Source organism: Carlito syrichta, unplaced genomic scaffold, assembly GCF_000164805.1.
Source record: "Carlito syrichta isolate Samal-C Ts95f unplaced genomic scaffold, Tarsius_syrichta-2.0.1 Scaffold123377, whole genome shotgun sequence".
NCBI lineage: Eukaryota > Metazoa > Chordata > Mammalia > Primates > Tarsiidae > Carlito > Carlito syrichta.
Window position 1 is genome coordinate 352,687 of NW_007067473.1, and position 17,982 is coordinate 370,668.

Here is a 17,982-nt window from a genome sequence, read left to right on the forward strand (position 1 = left end):
AAGACTTAAAATTGTTATTCTACATACTTTTCTACTGTTGGAAATTTTTGAATGTACGTATATGTTCACTTATGGCTTGTGTAATACTGAAAACTATTTTTTTTGAGTTGGAGTCTCACTCCATTGCCCAGGGTGGAGTACAGCAGCACACTCACGGTCACTCCATCATCGAGCTGCTAGGCTCTGGTAATCCTTTTGCCTCAGCCTTCCAAGTAACTGAAACTACAGTGCACACGACCACACCTGGCTAATTTTTTATTTATTGTAGAGACGAGGTCTCACCAAGTTGCCTGGGCTAGTCTCGAACCCGTGGGTTCAGGCAGTCCACTTTCCTTGGCCTCCCAAAGTGTTGGGATTATAGACTGAGTCACTGAGTCTGGCCAAAACTATTTTTAAAAACAACAAAATGTATGGAAGTCATCTAATGAAGTGTTTGCATATAGTGTTAACAGTAGTCAAAACCAAGTAGAAAAGATTTGAAAATCTTCCAAAGTCACACAGAAACAGATCTAGGTGACACCCCCAATGTTACCCAGCAATGTTTTTGAAGAATATGCAGCTTCACAGAGCCCCCGTACCATCTATTTCCATCCCTCCCCCCACACTTTAGATTCCTTTCCATTTGCTTGGAGCATTAGCTATAAATTTAATTTTAAAACAAAACATATTTAATCACTGTACCCTGGAATTTAAGAGTCAGGGAGTATCTTCAGCTGCAAATAGAGCCCATCCTTGGGTTTGAGGACAATATGGTTTGAGAAGGTAGGAGGCCTGATGGGGTCTGGAGTCAGTTTGAAGTGGAGCAGAATCAAGGCAATGGCCACCTTTAACTCAACCATGGCAAACTGCTGCCCGATGCAGTTCCTGCAGACACCGAGGGAAAGTGATAACCAAGAAATACTTATTTTGACTTCTAATAAAACACTAGAATAATAAGTATGAAGAATACAGGAAAGCAACATTTTTACACTAAATGCCATTGAAACTTTTGGGCTTTGGACTTCCATTGCTGCCCACAAGAATGTGAACTGGGAGGTTCCAGTGTGATACCCATCCCATAACAAGACGACAGTTGGAGTTACTCAGAAAATTGTTTCTCCTGCATTGAGCCTAGACTGCATTGAACCTCTGAGCAACAGCTTATAACATGGAAAAACTTTCTGAGGTAAGGATACATAGGATGTGATAGAGAATGGGGCTGTGCTTTGTGAAACTAATGGACCCTTTAGGGGCTCAAAATAGGCACCTAGGTCTACCTCATGGCCAAGATGGGGTCCCATGGAAGAATTCCATGGAGGAGTTAAAAGGAGTAAGCTATTCCCAAGTAAACATTTGTATGTATTTTCAGCAACTTCAAATTGTCCTCACCTTGGTCCAGCTGAGAATGGTAAGTAGGCATGGGAATGTCTCTGATCCGAATTCTCCTGAGAGAACCTCAAGGGGTCAAAGACCTGAAATAAGAGGATATCCTCATCGCCATCCCCAAAACAACATTGCACATTTCTTAAACTACTAGTTAGTACGGTGAAGAAACATGTGAAACATATTTTTAAAAGGTAAAGTTAATTTCAATAATAGAATTTATTTAACCAACAATTATAATTTCAACCTGTATTCAATGTAACGAATTATCAAGGAAGTGTTTCATATTTTTAGGGGGGGCACTGTGTCCTCAAAATCCAGGGTGTGTTTAACACATATAGCACATTTCAATTCCAACTAGCCATGTTTTACGTGCTGATAGCTACTTGTGGCTCATTTTACTACACTGGGCTGTGTTTCTGCAGACCTGCTGACCTTGTCTAGCTTCCCAACTGGCTTGTCTGCTACTCAGATGAGGGGGAAGCAAAATTACAACGGCAAGTGGTGTTATTTTCACTTTGGAGATAAGAATGCACGCACTTAGAAGTCAAACCAAAGGGATTATGTGGTTGGTTGTTACTGAGATGTGTAGTCCAGCTTCCCATTACAGGTAATAGGCCTTAAACCCTAGTGGCTTATGGGAACAAAAGTCCCAGTACATGCTGTGAGTGCTTTGAGAACATAGAGAGATTCTGCTTTTGTTTTGCCTTTTATTTTTGTTTGCTCTGTTTCACTTGTCTGAACTATATCACCACATCCACGCTTAGCCACCAAAAAGTGATTTGCAGAACATTCGTTCTTTGAAGTATTTATGTATAAGAGAGTAGTACTACCTTTGGGTTTTTCCAGACAGCAGGATTATGATGAAGACCCCAAATACTGAGAACCACAGTCATTCCTGAGAAAGGAAAATAAAAGAGATCAGAGAAGAAAGAGCAAGTTGTGAGCTTCTGTTACACTACTCTTCAGCAGGACTTTTCATTTTGAAGGGACAAGCTAGCTCCTGGCAGGGCTCTGTGTGTTGTAGCTGATGCCACCAGTGAGCAACACATGGAAGGATGAGGCTTGGTTTGGCACCTTAGTTTTCAAAGCAGTAATTTACTTAATTCATGATTCTCTCTTAAGGAGCTGTTGATATCATATCAAAGTGACAAACTATGCTTATGTTTTTTGCTATGTTGGGAATTTCTTAAACATCTGTTAATAGGCTATTAAGCACCCCCTGGAGACAGTGTGGGTACATAAGAACTGAACTGTGAGTCTATCATGCAAATCCAGAGACAAATGTCTGTTGGTGCTGCCTGTACATGAAAGGTGGGAAATTTTGGTAAATACCCATGTAGCTCAGGGATAAACAAAATAAAAGACAAAGGAGAAAGAATTTGAGGATTATTTGGTTGCCAGAAATAATCCTGGTAAATTAATTCTGAATCTGTCAACAAAATTTCAGTGACAGGCAATAGGTGTTTGTTACAAACAATCCTGTTGGCTTGTTTTCTAAGGCATGGATTAATAGAAAACTAAAGCAGATAAGTGAAAAGGTGTCTCACAGGACCCCTCCGCAAGCCCTGCTCAGAAATCTGTGTTGTTCTGAAGAGCACCAGACTCCAGACTCAGGGCATCTGCAAGAGTTCTTGTCCTGCTCATATCGGTTAACTCCATCTGCACATGGGGTTTCCCTAGTGGATTTTTGGCTGTGTAAAAAGTTTTAAAAAGTGTTTAGTAAACTGCAAATCACTGCATAAGTGTCTCATTTTCTGAGGGGAAAATGAGATAATATGTTTAAGGGCTCTATGTACACTATTAAATATTGTACATTTATAAGGGTGATATTATGATACTATTACCAAAGGCCCCTCTTGGTCTCTCAGGCAAAGATAATGGTGCTCATATGCCATGAAGTTTAATCTGGGTCTCAAACTCAGCCCAACAAAAATTATTTTAGAAACAATGCCTTGCAGTGGGAGAAACCTGGGATGAGATTCCAGAGACATGGGTTCTTTATTAGTTAGGCAACAACTGTATATGTGCCTTTGGGAGAGTCACTGAAATTCACATTTGATCACAGCATTATCTTCTGCACTCACAGTAGGTGTCTAACCCCCAACTAGATGTCTTCAGGATTATCTTTTGACTTCTTCAAGTGCTAAGATGCCCACCAGTCTTTGTCATTGTGGTCCCCAATGTCCCTCAGACTCTAGGAACTGCATATGAAAAGAATGTAAAGACCTGCAGGCAATGAGCATCCATCTGGGAAAGTAAGGGGCTTGCTGAGTTCTCTGGAAATGGATGAGATTGTAGGAATCAATCGGAATGTCTCCTTGATGCACATTGTGGTATATGACATCTCACCCAGCTGGTCCCTGTGAGAATGAAGGAGGGAGGAAAGGGACTCAGATACCATATCCAGTTTGTAAATATTGAATTTTTTCTTTATGATGGTTTGTTCATGGTAATTATTACTTTTGAGTTAAAGCTATTTTGCCATTGTTTTATGTAACAGAACGTTCTATTATGAAAACAAATGTAACAGAATTGGTTAATGTAACAGAAACAGAATGGGACTCTTTCTACCTCTGGGATCAGCAAAGATCCCAAAGGCAGAGGAACCAAACATCTGCCAAATATCCTTCTTATAAAGTGAGCTGCTAAACTACCAGTAAAACATTTGCCAAGATTTCTGACAACATTTTTGCAACCCGTAGCTCTTTATATAAACTAAGAATGTATAAGAAATGGGTAAGATGGAAGAGAAGAGGCTTAAGAATTTTGGAGAAAAAAAGTCCTTTAAAGAGAATTGCTGGAATGCTGGAGTGCCATGGAGAATGGAGTAGGGTGCTCTTCACATTTGTTAAACAATGGGAGGCTTCGAGAGGATCATCTAGATGATCTGACCTGTGCTTCTTGAAGTTTGAGGAGTACAGAACTGATGTGAAAAGCTGCAACTTAAAACAGAGAAGTAGGGGAGAGCAGCAGGAGCAAGGCCAGGATGTCCTAGTATGTCCTACAGAAAAAGACTCTGCCTGAGGCCTTCTCAGGCCCCCTGAATCACTACTGGAGAATTCCGGTGAGGGAGTCTCCAAGTAACCCACTCATGCACCTCTGGAGAGGAAGGGAAGCACTGAACATCCATCAAGTCCTTGGGCATGATCACAACAGCATTAGTCTCTCTTTCCTTATCCCCTCTTCTGGATCTTCCAACAATTCTCTTCAGTTTCATGTCTGGAAAGGTCAGAAACAGCTGCTACTGGGTATAGAAGAAGATGGTCAGTAAGAATTAGCCAGTCACAAATCCCTCACCCACTGTTGGCTTTCAAATCCAAAGAAGTTCCATGCTGGGATGGAGAGAAAAGTTCCAAGTGGATATGTATTTGAAGGTTTTATTATTACACTGGCCCTGATAGTTTAATTACTGACATGAGATTGTTTTTGTTATTTGAATGAATAAGAACTCTATGAGACCTCCTCCATGAGGATTTTGTTCCAAAGATTAAAAAAAAAACTTGCCCCACAGAGTTAGTCTGAAGTGCCAATGGGAGAAGAATACAGTTGCTTTTTTATTTGCATCCTAGCTAGTCATATTGGTTCAATAAAATGACTGCATATGCACTTATTGTATTTTTATGTGCTTTTCTGATTATTTATTTTGAAAGCAGGCTTTGGCCATTAGGTAATGTGAAATTTTAACTTTGAACTCTTTCCTCCTCAAGCTCAGGACAAAAAAAGAGTACTTTCTGCTGCCCCTGGCACTTTGCATAATTAAAAACACAATTTTGTCCATCTTAATCATGGAGCAAAAAGAAGAGAGAAAATTTAACCCAACACAGAAATAGGATGCCAAGGAGCCAAATGGAAAAACCGAGCAACTTTCTAACTTTCTCTGAAATTGCTCTTAATACTGTGGTTTTATTACATGTCTAGAAGAATTATAAATTCTCAGAATGCAAATTTTGTTAAATACAGCTACAAGTACCTATTATAGAATAAAAATACTTTATTCTCTAAAATATTATTGCCATTTATCTCATTAAAATAAAATATAGTTAACAGATGCTCTGGACTTTTTTTAAATCTGGAAAACACTTCCTTATAATTTTCTCATTTAAGCCAAACAAGAATAAGAAGTCAGTATTTGAGATATATAAATATCCACTCTAATCAAGGTTAAACTATCTAATTCATGTTGACAGGTGACATACAATGTTTCCAAATTTAATGAATGAATAAAAATGATTACACAGCAAGATGGGAGAGTATAGGAGGTCCCTCACTTAGATCCCATACAACAACAATTTAATAGCCATCCACAGACAAAAATGCCTTTGTGGAAGCCTTGGGATTCAGTAGCAGTGTGTAAAACTCCAGTGGAACCCAAGACATAGGAGAGTTATTTTGAGAGGGCAGACTTTTACCTAGATGGAAGACACACCAACTGTGGTCCCAGTTCAGATCCTAAATTGGCTCTGCCCCCTTGCAGGCTTACCTACAGCCCTGCTTAGACTAGATCTTAATACCAAAAGCATTGATCAAGGGGCTCAGGAGAAATCAAGCACACCAGTGCCTTGGGAGACAGGCCTGCCTACATTGGGCTTATCTGTGTACCCAGAAATGCCCCTGTAACTCAGCTGCAGCTCCTCTCAGCTATGGTCTGAGATAAGTTCTGCTTGCACATGACCCAGAAGTAGACATATCTCCTCGAGTAACTATGATAGGCTTACCAACCTTGGCCCCACTTAATCTTGGCCCTGACTCTACCAAGCTATGGTCTAAGAGCAGGTCTACCTGGCCAGGAGGCTACTAGGAGATACATCTGTCTGTGCCCCTGGGGCAGATTTGCCAACCTTGGTCCCAAAGTAGAGCCTGAAACAGCCCTGAGAAACAGCTCCAGCCCCTCTCATCTGTGGCCTGAGAGTGGTCCTGGAACCTGTGGAGAGACATACCCATCAGTACCCCTGCAGGCTAATTCATTGACCTCAGGGGGACTTTGGCAAATACAATGACAGAACTGAAAAGTTCAATAAAGAGCTTAAACAGAAGACTTGATCATGAAGAAGAAATAATCAATGAACTCAAGATAGAACATCTGAAATTAGCCAATTAGAGGACCAAAATGACAAAAGAATTTTTAAAAACCTGAAAAAAGCATAAGGGATATATGGGACATCATCAAATATACAAATTATAGGAATTTCAGAAAGAGAAGAGATAGAGAAAGGTACAAAAGATTATTTTAAAAAAATACTAGCTGAAAATGTCCCAAAAATTGGGAGACATATGAACATTCAGATTAATTAAGCTCAAAAGACTTTGTGCAAGAGAAACTCAAAGAAAAATAAACTAAGGTATATGATAATCAAGTTATCAGAAGACAAAGAGATAATCTTGAAAGCAATAAGAGAGAAGACTCATCACATACAAAGAGACCACCATAAGGCTATGAGCAGACTTCTCAACAGGAACTTTATAAGCCAGGAGGGAATGGGAAGATACATTCAAAGTGTTGAGGAAAAAACTAGCAACCAAGAATACTATACCTGGCGATGTTATCTTTCAAAATTAAGAAGAAATAAAGATATTTCCAGACAAACAAAGGTTAATGGTGTTCATCATTACTAGACTTGCCTTGCAAGAAATGCTAATGGGAGTCCTTCAAGTTGAAATGAAAGGATGCTAACTAACAATATGAAAATTGAAAGTGAAAACCTCATTGATAAAGGTAAATACATAGTCAAATTCAGAATACTCTAATAATGTAGTGGTGGTGTCTAAATCATTTATATATTTAGTATAAAGGTTAAATGGCAAAACTATTAAAATAACTATAGCTTTAATAATTTTTTATGGAGTATACAGTATTAAAAAATGTAAATTATAACTATGGCATTAGTGACATAAAATGGGGTAGTGGAATAAAAGTGTATTTTTTTAAGTGATGAAAGTTAAGTTATTATCAGTTTAAAATAGCCTGTTATAACTATACTTTATGTAAGTTTCATAGTGTCCACAAAGAACAAACTTATAGTAGGTACACCATAGAAAAAAGGAAGAGTCAAAGCATACTACTATAGAAAACCTCCTAATCACAAAGGAAAACAACAAGAAAGGAAGAAAGGAACAAAAGAAAATCTACAAAACACGAAAACAGTACTAAAATGGCAACAGTAAGTCCTTATCTATTAATAATTACCTTGAATATAAATGAATTAAATTGTTCAACCAATAGACATAGAAAAGCTGAATGAATAAAAAAATAAGATCCAACTATATATTGCCTACAGACCTTCATTTCTCTCTTAAGGGCACACACAGACTGATAGTGAAGGGATGGAAAAAGATATTCCATACAAACAGAAACCAAAAGGGAGTAGCGAGAGTACTTATATCACAAAAAAATAGACTTTAAGTCAAAAACTGTATAAAGAGACAAGAAGAGCATTATGTAATGATAAAATGGTCAACTCATCAGGAGACTATAAAGTGTAAATACATATGCACCCAACATGAAAACACCAAAATATGTAAAGAAAATATTAACAAAGCTGAAGGGAGAGACAGATAGTAATACACAGTAATACATTAACAGCAGGAGACTTCAGTGCCCTACTTTCAACAATGGATAGAACATCCAGACAGAAAATCAATAAGGAAACATTAAACTTGAACTGCATATTAGAACAAATGGACTTTACGGACATTTACAGAACATTCTCTCCAACAGAAGCAGAATACACATTCTTTTCAAGTACACATAGAACATTCTTCAGAACAGATTATATGTGAGGCCACAAAACAATTCTTAATAAATTTAAGAAGATTGAAATCATATCAAGTATCTTTTCTGACCACAATGGTATGGATCTAGAAATCAAAAATAGGAGTAAATGTTGAAAATTCACAAATATGTGGAAATTAAACAACCTACTCTTGAACAACCAATGGGTCAAAGAAGAAATCAAAATGTAAATAAAAAATATTGAGGTAAGTGAAAATGGAAACAGCATACCAAAATTGATGGGATACAGCAAAAGCAGTTCTAAAAGGGATATTTATAGCAATAAATGCCTACATTAAAAAAAGATCTTAAATACTCAGACCTCAAGAAACTATAAAAAAGAACAAACTAAGCCTAAAATTATTACAAGAAAGAAAATAATAAAGATCAGAACAGAAATAAATGAAATAGAAACCAAAAGAATAGAAAAAAGTAAAACTAAATAATAAATAAATAAAACAAAAAAAATAGAAAAAATAAATAAAACTTTTTAAAAAGATAAACAAAATTGACAAGCCTTTAGCTAGGGTAAGAAAAAAAAGATTCAAATACTGAAAATAAAATCAGAAATGAAAGAGAAGACATTGCAACTGATATTACAGAAATACAAAGGATCATAAGAGACAACTATGAACAATTATGTAACAACACATTGGACAACCTAATAGAAATGGATAAATTCCTAGCAACATACAACCTACGAAGACTGAATTATGAAGAGAAAGAAAATCTGAATAGACCAATAACAAGTAAGGAGGCAGAATCAGTAATCAAAAACATCACATCTTACTAAAGTCCAGGACCCAATGGCTTCACAGCTGAATTCTAAACATTTAAAGAAGAATCAACACTAACCCTTTTCAAATTCTTCCAAAAAATTGAAGAGGAGGGACTATTTTCAAACTCGTTTTACAAGGTGAGATTACTCTGAAACCAAAGTCAGACAGGGACACTTCAAGAAAAATTACAAGCCAGTATCTCTGACGAACATGGATGCAAAAATGGTCAACAAAATACTAGCAAACCTAATTCAGCAGTGCATTGAAAGTTTCTTTCACTAAGATCAGTGGTACTTATCCCTGGGATAGAAGGATGTTTCAACACATGTAAATTAACAAACGTGTTATACTACATTGAAAAAGTGAAGAATAGACCCCATATGGTCATATTAATAAATGTGGAAAAAGCATTTGACAAAATTTGACTTTTTATGATAAAAATTCTCAGCAAATTAGTTATAGAAAGAATGTACTGCAACACAATAAAAGCCATATATGACAGACTCACAGCTAACATCATACTCATGTTTTATCTCTATATATAATATATTTAGCTTTAGATAAGAAGAATATCTTGTCATTTGTGACAACATGGACAAACCCAGTGGACATTATGTTAAGTGAAATAAGGTGTGCACAGAAAGACAAATACCATATTATCTCACTTATATGTGGAATCTAAAAAACTGAACTCATAGAAGCAGAGTTCAGAATGGTAGTTACCGAGGCTGAGGGATAATGGAGACTGGGGAGATGTTAGTTAAAAGATACAACATTTCAGTTACATAGGAAGAATATTTAGGAGATGTACTGCAAAATATGCAATTAAAGTTAATAACTTATATACTTAAAAATTGCTAAGAGAGTAGATTTTAAATGTTTTCACCATAAAAATGGTAAGTATGAGTTAATGGACATGTCCATTGACTGATTCAGTCATTCCACAATGCATACATATATCAAAACACCATGTTGTATACCATACACAAACACACACACACACACACACACACACACACACACAATTTTTGTCAGTTAAAAATTTTTAAATAAAAAATGATTACTCAAGATTGTATTTTGCACTATATAAGTTAAACCATTAATTTTTTTTTTTTTTTTTTGAGTTGGAGTCTCACTTGGTCGCCCAGACTGGAGTGCAGTGGCTGCTCCCGGCCACCGCAGCCTCGAACTGCTGGGCTCCGGCGATCCTTCCGCCTCAGCCTTTCAAGTAGCCGGAATTACAGGCATGCGCTACCACGCCCCGGCTGATTTTTTTATTTATTGTAGAGATGAGGTCTCGCTGCCCAGGCGGGTCTCGAACCCGCAGGCTCAGGCAATCTGCTCACCACAGCCTCCCAAAGGCACGGGATTACAGGCTGAGCCACCAAGCCTGGCAAACCGTTAATTTATGATAGGAAATGACTTTTATTTTTAAATAAAAACTATACCTCTATAATTTCACATTTTGCTTTACTAATATTCTAGTAAATTTTTTTCTGAATATTCAGGCTGAGTTGCCCTTAGCATTTCTATCTTTGACTAGCTAGAGTGAAGGGTGGGATTTATGTCAGGGACATGTTTTATCTTTGCAAAAAGCATGTCTGAAAGGGCAAATCCATAGCCTTGGCTTTATTAGCAGTAAAATATGCTTAAAGTCTAGCAAAATAGAGTTGAAGCTTTCAACCTGGTTATCTCCAATTTATCTTATAAGGGGAAGCTTAAGTGTTTGATACCCAAGGAAGTCTTCTTGAGCTCCCTTTGCCAGGTTAGGTTCTTGTATTCTATGTCTCTTTGTCAGCCAGCCCACAATGCTATCATTGCCCTTACTGTGCTATAATGCAATTTTCTGCATGGAGGTCTGTCTTCTGTATTAACTGTGAGTTCATTGAGGGCAGGACCCACCTCAAATCTTAGTGATTTTTTTTAGTGTCACACTACTTAAATTGTCTTCAGTTCATATTTGCTAAACTCAACTACAGTATGTATCACATAACATTATGCCCAAAGTCCAAAATCAGTCCTAAGGAATAAAACTGGTGTCAAGGGGAGGGAGAGGGTGTCTACAATGAGCCTTAAATAACGGAGTTGCTATTCAGCTTTCTCAGAAGAGGAGCCTCTCTTGAACCCTACCATTCAAGCTCTAAGTATAAACCTGGGGACCAATTCCTCATTTCCAAGGTACCAGAGCCCTGGTGAAAGAAAGATCCACTATGGGTTAGAAAGGCAATGACAGATAATTATGAATGAGTAAATTTATTTTGCAAAATACAAGAGGATAATTTGGGAATTTCTTAAGAAAGAACAGGAAAATAGCCTACCTCTTCTGTTTCCACATGCACATGTGAGGGGGATCCCCCAAAAAAACCAGAATTATTTTTTGGAGGGTAGGCTCCTTGTAGTATAGGCATACCCCACTAGGTAAGTGTTCTAGGAATACATTAGCATCAGTGTGCCAGCTAGCATCGTTGTGAGAGACTACGCTCAGCTTCAGTGAATTTTTCTGAAGATTCTTTTAACACATTTGTCCATTTCATGATGGGTGATTTATGAGTGCACCTACCCACATTGAGTGTTCACAGTTTTTGACTACAAATGGCATGGCTCCCATACCCCACCCTTCCTATTCACCCAGTCTTGCCTGAGAAACTATTTTCTATTTCCCCAGACAAAAAAAGTTCTCAGAGGGAAACGTTTGGCTGATGTGGAAAAGGTGAAACAAAAAAATGGCAGAAGCACTAAAATGCATCAAAATTGATGAGTTCAAAAACTGTTTTGAGCAGTAGAAGCTCATTCTGATAGATGAATTGCATCAGAGAATACTTTAAAAGTGACTGACATTTAAATATGTAATAAGTATAATTTTTTATAAACAAATTTCATTTTTTGGTCCCTCCCCCACTTATACATCTCTGTGTTAGCCAGCACACAACACTATCATTGCCCTTACTGTGTATACTACAATTTTATGTATGGAAATCTGTCTTCTGTATTAGGCTGTGAGCTCGTTGAGGGGCCACATCAAATCTTAGTCATTTTTTTAATGCCACAGTACTTAAAATATCCTGAGTCCATATTTGCTAAACTCAATTATAGCATGTATCATTTAACGTTGTGTCCAAAATCCAAAATCAGTCTTGAGGAATAAAATTGGTGACCAGGAGATAGGACAAGATAGGACAGGGTGTCTACAACGAGCTTTAAATAACGGAGTTGCTCATTCAGCTCTCTCAGAAGAGAAGCCCCACTTGAATTCTACCTACCATTCAATCTCTAAGTGCAAGTCTAGGAATCAAGTCCCCATTTCTAAAACATCAGAGCCCAGGTGAGAGAAAGAAATGGGTCATTTTATACAACATGGATTAGAAAAACAATGACAATTTATGGATGAGTACATTTCTTTTGCAAAAGACAAGAGAATAAGTTGGGAATCTCTTAAGAAAGAACAGAAAAGTAGCCTACCTCTTCTGTTTCCACATGCACATATGTTGAGGCACTATGGTCACTAAGGTACCAGAGCAAAAAATAACAAAAAATCCCAGAAGGAAAACTAGGATGAAATATTTAGGGATGCAGCTCTTACCAGTTAATGGAAGACCCGTCCCCCAGGATGCCCCTGATCTCCTCCCGGCATCTCTCCTGATGCTCAGGGTTCAGAGCCAGGCAGTAGAGGAGCCAGGAGAGGCTCGCTGTCATGGTGTTATGCCCTACCAACATGAACATGTTCATTTCGGATTGTACGTCAGTATCTGAGAAGCTGTCTCCATTTTCAGCCTAGAACGTGCAATAGAGATATTTTAATTAAAATGTAAGTTTATAAATGTTCACAGGTACAAGCAAAATAATAATTTTAGGGTTTCAATTTTAATTCAGTTCAACAAATATATAGTATAAGCTACACGTTGCCCAGAGCATAAAGTAGAACCAAGGATAAGAAAAGTAGGCCTTGCAAAAGGGCCACCAGTCATCAGGCCCTAGAAAGTCTCTTGAAACTCTCAGATTTATCTGGATTTTCCAGGACTTCATCAGCATTTTACATGCCTGCTCATGTGGTCATTTCCACATGATTCCCTGAACTCTATATATCTAAATGATAATCCTGTCAAATCTATAATTTAGTCTTTACCGACTCCCTCTAGTTACAGAGCTGCATAATTCTACCTTTATCCCAAACTGCATGAAGCCAACTCATCATTTCAAAGCACTGTTAAATGTAGTCAATCGTTTTTCTTTTGTCTCCCCATGCCATTCTCACTTACCCACCTACCCACAAAATTAACTGGCTATTTGAGCAGGCTCAAAAATCTAGAAGCTTTACCTGGGCAGAAAGAATGATATCCAAAAAATCCTGGCACGTCCTCTTCTGAGTGTTATCCTGTCTCATTCCAGCCTTGAGGCATTTCTTTCTATCTTGGATTATCTTTTCTGGGTAGAATAATAGTTCTCTATTACCAAAATGACAGAAAAGTCAACCAAAATCAAATAAATTATAAAGCAAGTCAGGATTCACGAATAGCTTCACATCTTGCCTGATTTCCAGATATTTAAATACATTTAATTTTCACAGATGGTTTACTTTCCCATTAGATGGACAACTTTTGAACAAAGCTCCAAACACAAAGGATCAAAAATAAAATTTATAGAAATAAGTGTGCATTATAATTAAAATGATATAAAGCTTAGATGCAAGTGATTAATCATTCTTTTGTTCCCTAGTCTAGTACTTATCTTCATGGAAAAGGTATAAAATAAAATGGAATGAAATGGAAAAAAAAAAGCAAAGAAATGCCAACATATGTGTACTTGAAGGGGCTGAAAGGAAAAAAAACTAAAAACATTAAACAGATATAATATTTAAAACCATAATTCAAGAAAACTTTGTAAAAATATGAGAAAATTTAAATCTACATATTAAAGGGCCCAAGTTATGCTGGGAAAAATGGAAACAGAATGACAAATTCCATTATATATCCTAGTAGAACTATTTAACATTAAAGACAGAAAAAAAATTCATAGAGACTCCAAACAAAAAGACCAAATGACTTCCTTTTCTTTTTGAGTTGGAGTCTCACTCTGTTGCCCAGGCTGGAGTGCAGTGGCACACTAATGGCTACCCCAGTGTTGACCTGCTGGGCACCAGCGATCCTTCCACCTCAGCTTTCCAAGTAGCTGGAACTACAGGCCCGTGCTACCATGCTGGCAAATTTTTTTTTATTTGTTGTAGAGACAAAGTTTCTCCAAGTTGCCCAGGCTGGTCTTGAACCTGTGGGCTCAGGCAATCCACTCGCCTTGGCCTCCCAAAGTGCTGGGATGACAGGCTGAGCCACTGAGCCCAGGCCCAAATGACTTTTTTTTCTTTTTTTGTCCTTTACATTATTTTTTAGTTTTAAAGATGTGGGGTAAAATTCAGGCTTTGGTATACAAATGTTCACTGTGCAGAGACCCTTGTTGATGAGGTCCCCACTCCCCAGGCAGATTCCCAATACTGCCAATCCCACTTCCCTGCTCCCCTCCCAGCAGTTTCCCGCTACTGCCAATCCTTTCCTTAAAATATTACGATAATTGTTTAAGGTCTGCTTATGAGTGATAACATGTGATAATCAGTTCTTTGCTTCTGTGAAAGATCACTCAGTATTATAGACTCTAAGGTCATAAAGGTTGCTGTGAAGTTCATGATTTTGTTCTTTATGGCTGCGTAATATTCCATCATGTATATGTACCACATTTTTTAATCCAGTCCTCTTTTAATGGCAGCACAGTTGGTTCCATGTTCTTGCTACTGTGAACAATGCTGTGATACACATATATGTGCAGGTAGCTTTTTTATAGAGTGATTTGAGTTCTTCTGAGTGTATTCCAAGTAGGGGGATTGCAGGGTCATAGGGAAGGTTGATTTTTAGATTTTTTAGGAATCACCACACTGTTTTCCATAGAGGCTGTACAGGTTTACACGCCCACTAACAGTGTAGAAGTTGTCCCTTTTCACTGCATTCTCTCCAGCATCTGTTGTTTTTTGAGTTATTGATGATAGCCATCCTGACTGGAGTTAGGTGGTATCTCAGTGTAGTTCTGTTTTGCATTTCTTTAGTGACTAGTGAGGCTGAGCATTTTTCATGTGTCTGTTGGCAGCTCGTATGTCTTCTTTTGAGAACTGTCCATTCATATCTTTTGCCCACTTTATAATGGGGTTGTTTGTTTTTTTCTTTTCAGAACATTTGAGTTCCTTGTAGATCCTAGATGTTCGGGCTTTGTCAGACATACAGTTAGGAAATACTTTGTTCCAGTCTGTGGGCTCTCCCCACTCTCTTGATGGTTCCTTTGGCTTTGCGGAAGCTTGTCAGTTTGATGAGGTCCCACTTATCTATCTTATCTCTTATGGCAAGGGCACTTGTGGTTTTAATTAGGAATTGGTTGCCAGTTCCAATTTCCATAAGGGTGTCTCCTGCATTTTCTAAGGTTCTTATAGTTTGAGGTTTTACGTTTAGGTCTTTGATTCATTTAGAGTTTATTTTGTGTACGGTGATAGGGATCATGTTTTAATATTCTGCAGGAGGTCAGCCAGCCAAATGACTTTTAAGGGTAAACAAACTGGGCTAACATTGAACTTTCCAAGAACAGTAAAGATATCAAGGCAACATAGAGCATTTTAAAGAAATTCAAGAGGAGGACTTCTGGCAAGATGATGACGGGGCAGCTTGGTCTATGAGACCCTCCATGAAAGAGAACACAAAAGACTCTAGCTCTCTCCCCAGGGGCTGCAGTTCTCATCAGCAGCAGCATGCTCTTCACAGGGAGCTCACCATCACCACCGCTGAAATATCACAGCAGTCTGGGCAGCCGCTGCTGCAGCAGCCATAGCACCGCCCATGTCTGAGGCAACCCATGACTTCAGACCATGAAGACCCTGCAAGCAAGATCTACTGAGATCGCCGCTGCCACTACTCCCACCATCACGTCCGCCAGGCTGTGGGTCTCCTCCCGTGTACTGTAAGGCAGCAGCTCCCATTGCCAACTCCCTCCTGTCTGGGCCAGCAACTGCAGATAAAGATCATCTGGAGTGGTGAGATCGCACCGCCTGCTGGCGATTCAAGGTAACAACACCGAAATGGGAAAAACAGAAGCTTGATAGGCCAGATCTGAGCGGTGAACTGGGTAACGGTGAACTGAGTGGTGATCTGAACCGCCCTTCACAGCAGGCCAGGGGCAACTGATCCTAACTGTGAACAAATTTACCAGCCTGAAAAGAAAGTTAGAAATCAGAGCTGAAAGGACACTGGACTTAAACGAAAAGTCTCAGAGTGTGCTTGCTTGGTTCTGTTAGTTTACTGACTTGATTCTGTTCCTTTTGTTTTGTTCCTTTTTTTCTTTTCTTTTCTCTGTAAACCCTATCTTTGTATAGAGGAATAGCACACCAATAAGGAGGCTGGTTAGCATCATTGTATATTTTAGTTGTTTTTTGTATGAGAGTTGGTTAGTTTGTAGCCGTGGTTTATTGTTTTTATCTGTTTCAGTTTTTGTCTCTCTCTCCATTTGTTGGTACATGCATCTGTTTTACCCCTCACTCCTCTCTCTCTCTCCACCCTCCTCTTCCCCCAAATGTCTGCTCCATTCTCTTCCCTCTGTTAACCTCATTTTATTTCAGGGAGTAAACCTACAAGCCCACTGCATGGAGAGATTCCAAGGCAGTGGGAAGTGGGTTTCAGATTATCCATACACCTGTCGGTGGAGACCAGAATCTACAGATAGATTTTGAATCACAGCTCCCCCTTAAGTAAATCTCAAAACTGCGAAAAGGGCCACCCCCAACCTACAGTCCAACTCCAGAATTGAACAAAGCAAGAGGATATACATAAAGAAGAATAGGAGATTGAGCAAATAGAAGTAAAAGCAACCCCTGCATCCCGGAATAACAGAATTAAAGAAGATGACAAAGTGGATGGAAGGAAAATGTAGGGAGGAAAAATCTGCGAAAATGAACAAAAACCAAAAGAAGAATATAGGTCTCACACAGACCCTTAGGAGGTCAGACACTGAGAAAACAGACTTCAGAACACAAACAATGAAGAGCCCCCAGAATGACTAGTCACATGCAACAAACCCAGACATCAAGACGTTAATAGAGAGAATTTAAAAAATTGAGGAGAGACAAGAGGAAAATAGGAAGGGGCTGATGTCAGAAATAACAGCAGTAAAGAATACTGTGATGGAAATAAATAACAAACTAATAAGCATGGAAAGCAGAATTAGCCAAGCAGAAGAAAGAGTCTCAGAGCTCGAAGATCAAAACACAGAACTAACCCAAACTGTCAAAAACATAGAAAAGAAACTTAAAAAAGTAGAACAATACCTTCAAGAGATGAATGATTACTTCAAGAGAAAAAACCTGAGTAATTGGCCTTCCTGAAGCAGAGAGAGAAACAGAGGCCACACTAGAACAAACAATTCATGAAATCATTCAAGAAAACTTCCCTCATCTCATCAGTGATGCAAAAATTCAACACAAGAGATTCAGAGAACCCCTGCAAGACAACAAATGAGAAGACCAACTCCCAGGCACATAATAATTCGCCTAAACAAAGTAGGTATAAAAGAAAAAATCCTAAAGGCAGCAAGAGAAAAAGGTCAGACTACTTACCAGGGAAAACCAATTAGAATAGCAGCAGATTTATCCACAGAAACCCTTCAGGCTAGGAGAGTTTGGAGCCCTATCTTCAAAGTTCTAAAAGATAAACAATTTCAACCGAGAATAACCTACCCAACTAAGCTAAGCTTCATCAGTGAAGGAAAACTGAAATCTTTCCCAGATATCCAATCCCTAAGAACTTACACTGCCACCAGACCACCTCTACAAGAAACAATTAAGAAAGTACTGAACACAGAAGAAAAGGAAAAAAGAACAACGTTCTTCACAAGAGCGCAGGCAAAAGATTAAAAACACACATGAACCAACTCCAAAACCAAAAGAAAGACAACACACAAACAGGAAGAACAACAACTCTGTAAGAATCTTAGGATAGGGATCAACTCTCACATATCAATAATTAGCTTGAATGTGAATGGACTAAATGCACC

The 17,982-nt window shown here is 38.3% G+C and overlaps 1 protein-coding gene across 1 annotated transcript in view; it reads right to left on the reverse strand.

Annotated features, from left to right (window-relative positions):
• Positions 1 to 337: 337 nt before the first annotated feature.
• Positions 338 to 17,982, reverse strand: part of LOC103249749 (cytochrome P450 4X1) — a 45,962-nt gene continuing 28,317 nt past the window's right edge. Inside the window, exons 7-12 of the mRNA XM_008048370.2 lie at positions 13,229 to 13,335; positions 12,494 to 12,684; positions 3,592 to 3,725; positions 2,196 to 2,260; positions 1,369 to 1,451; positions 338 to 864 (exon numbers count right to left, since the gene is read on the reverse strand). Of these exons, the coding sequence (XP_008046561.1) occupies positions 690 to 864; positions 1,369 to 1,451; positions 2,196 to 2,260; positions 3,592 to 3,725; positions 12,494 to 12,684; positions 13,229 to 13,335 (755 nt within the window). The 3' untranslated portion in view covers positions 338 to 689. The remainder of the gene's footprint in view (positions 865 to 1,368; positions 1,452 to 2,195; positions 2,261 to 3,591; positions 3,726 to 12,493; positions 12,685 to 13,228; positions 13,336 to 17,982) is intronic.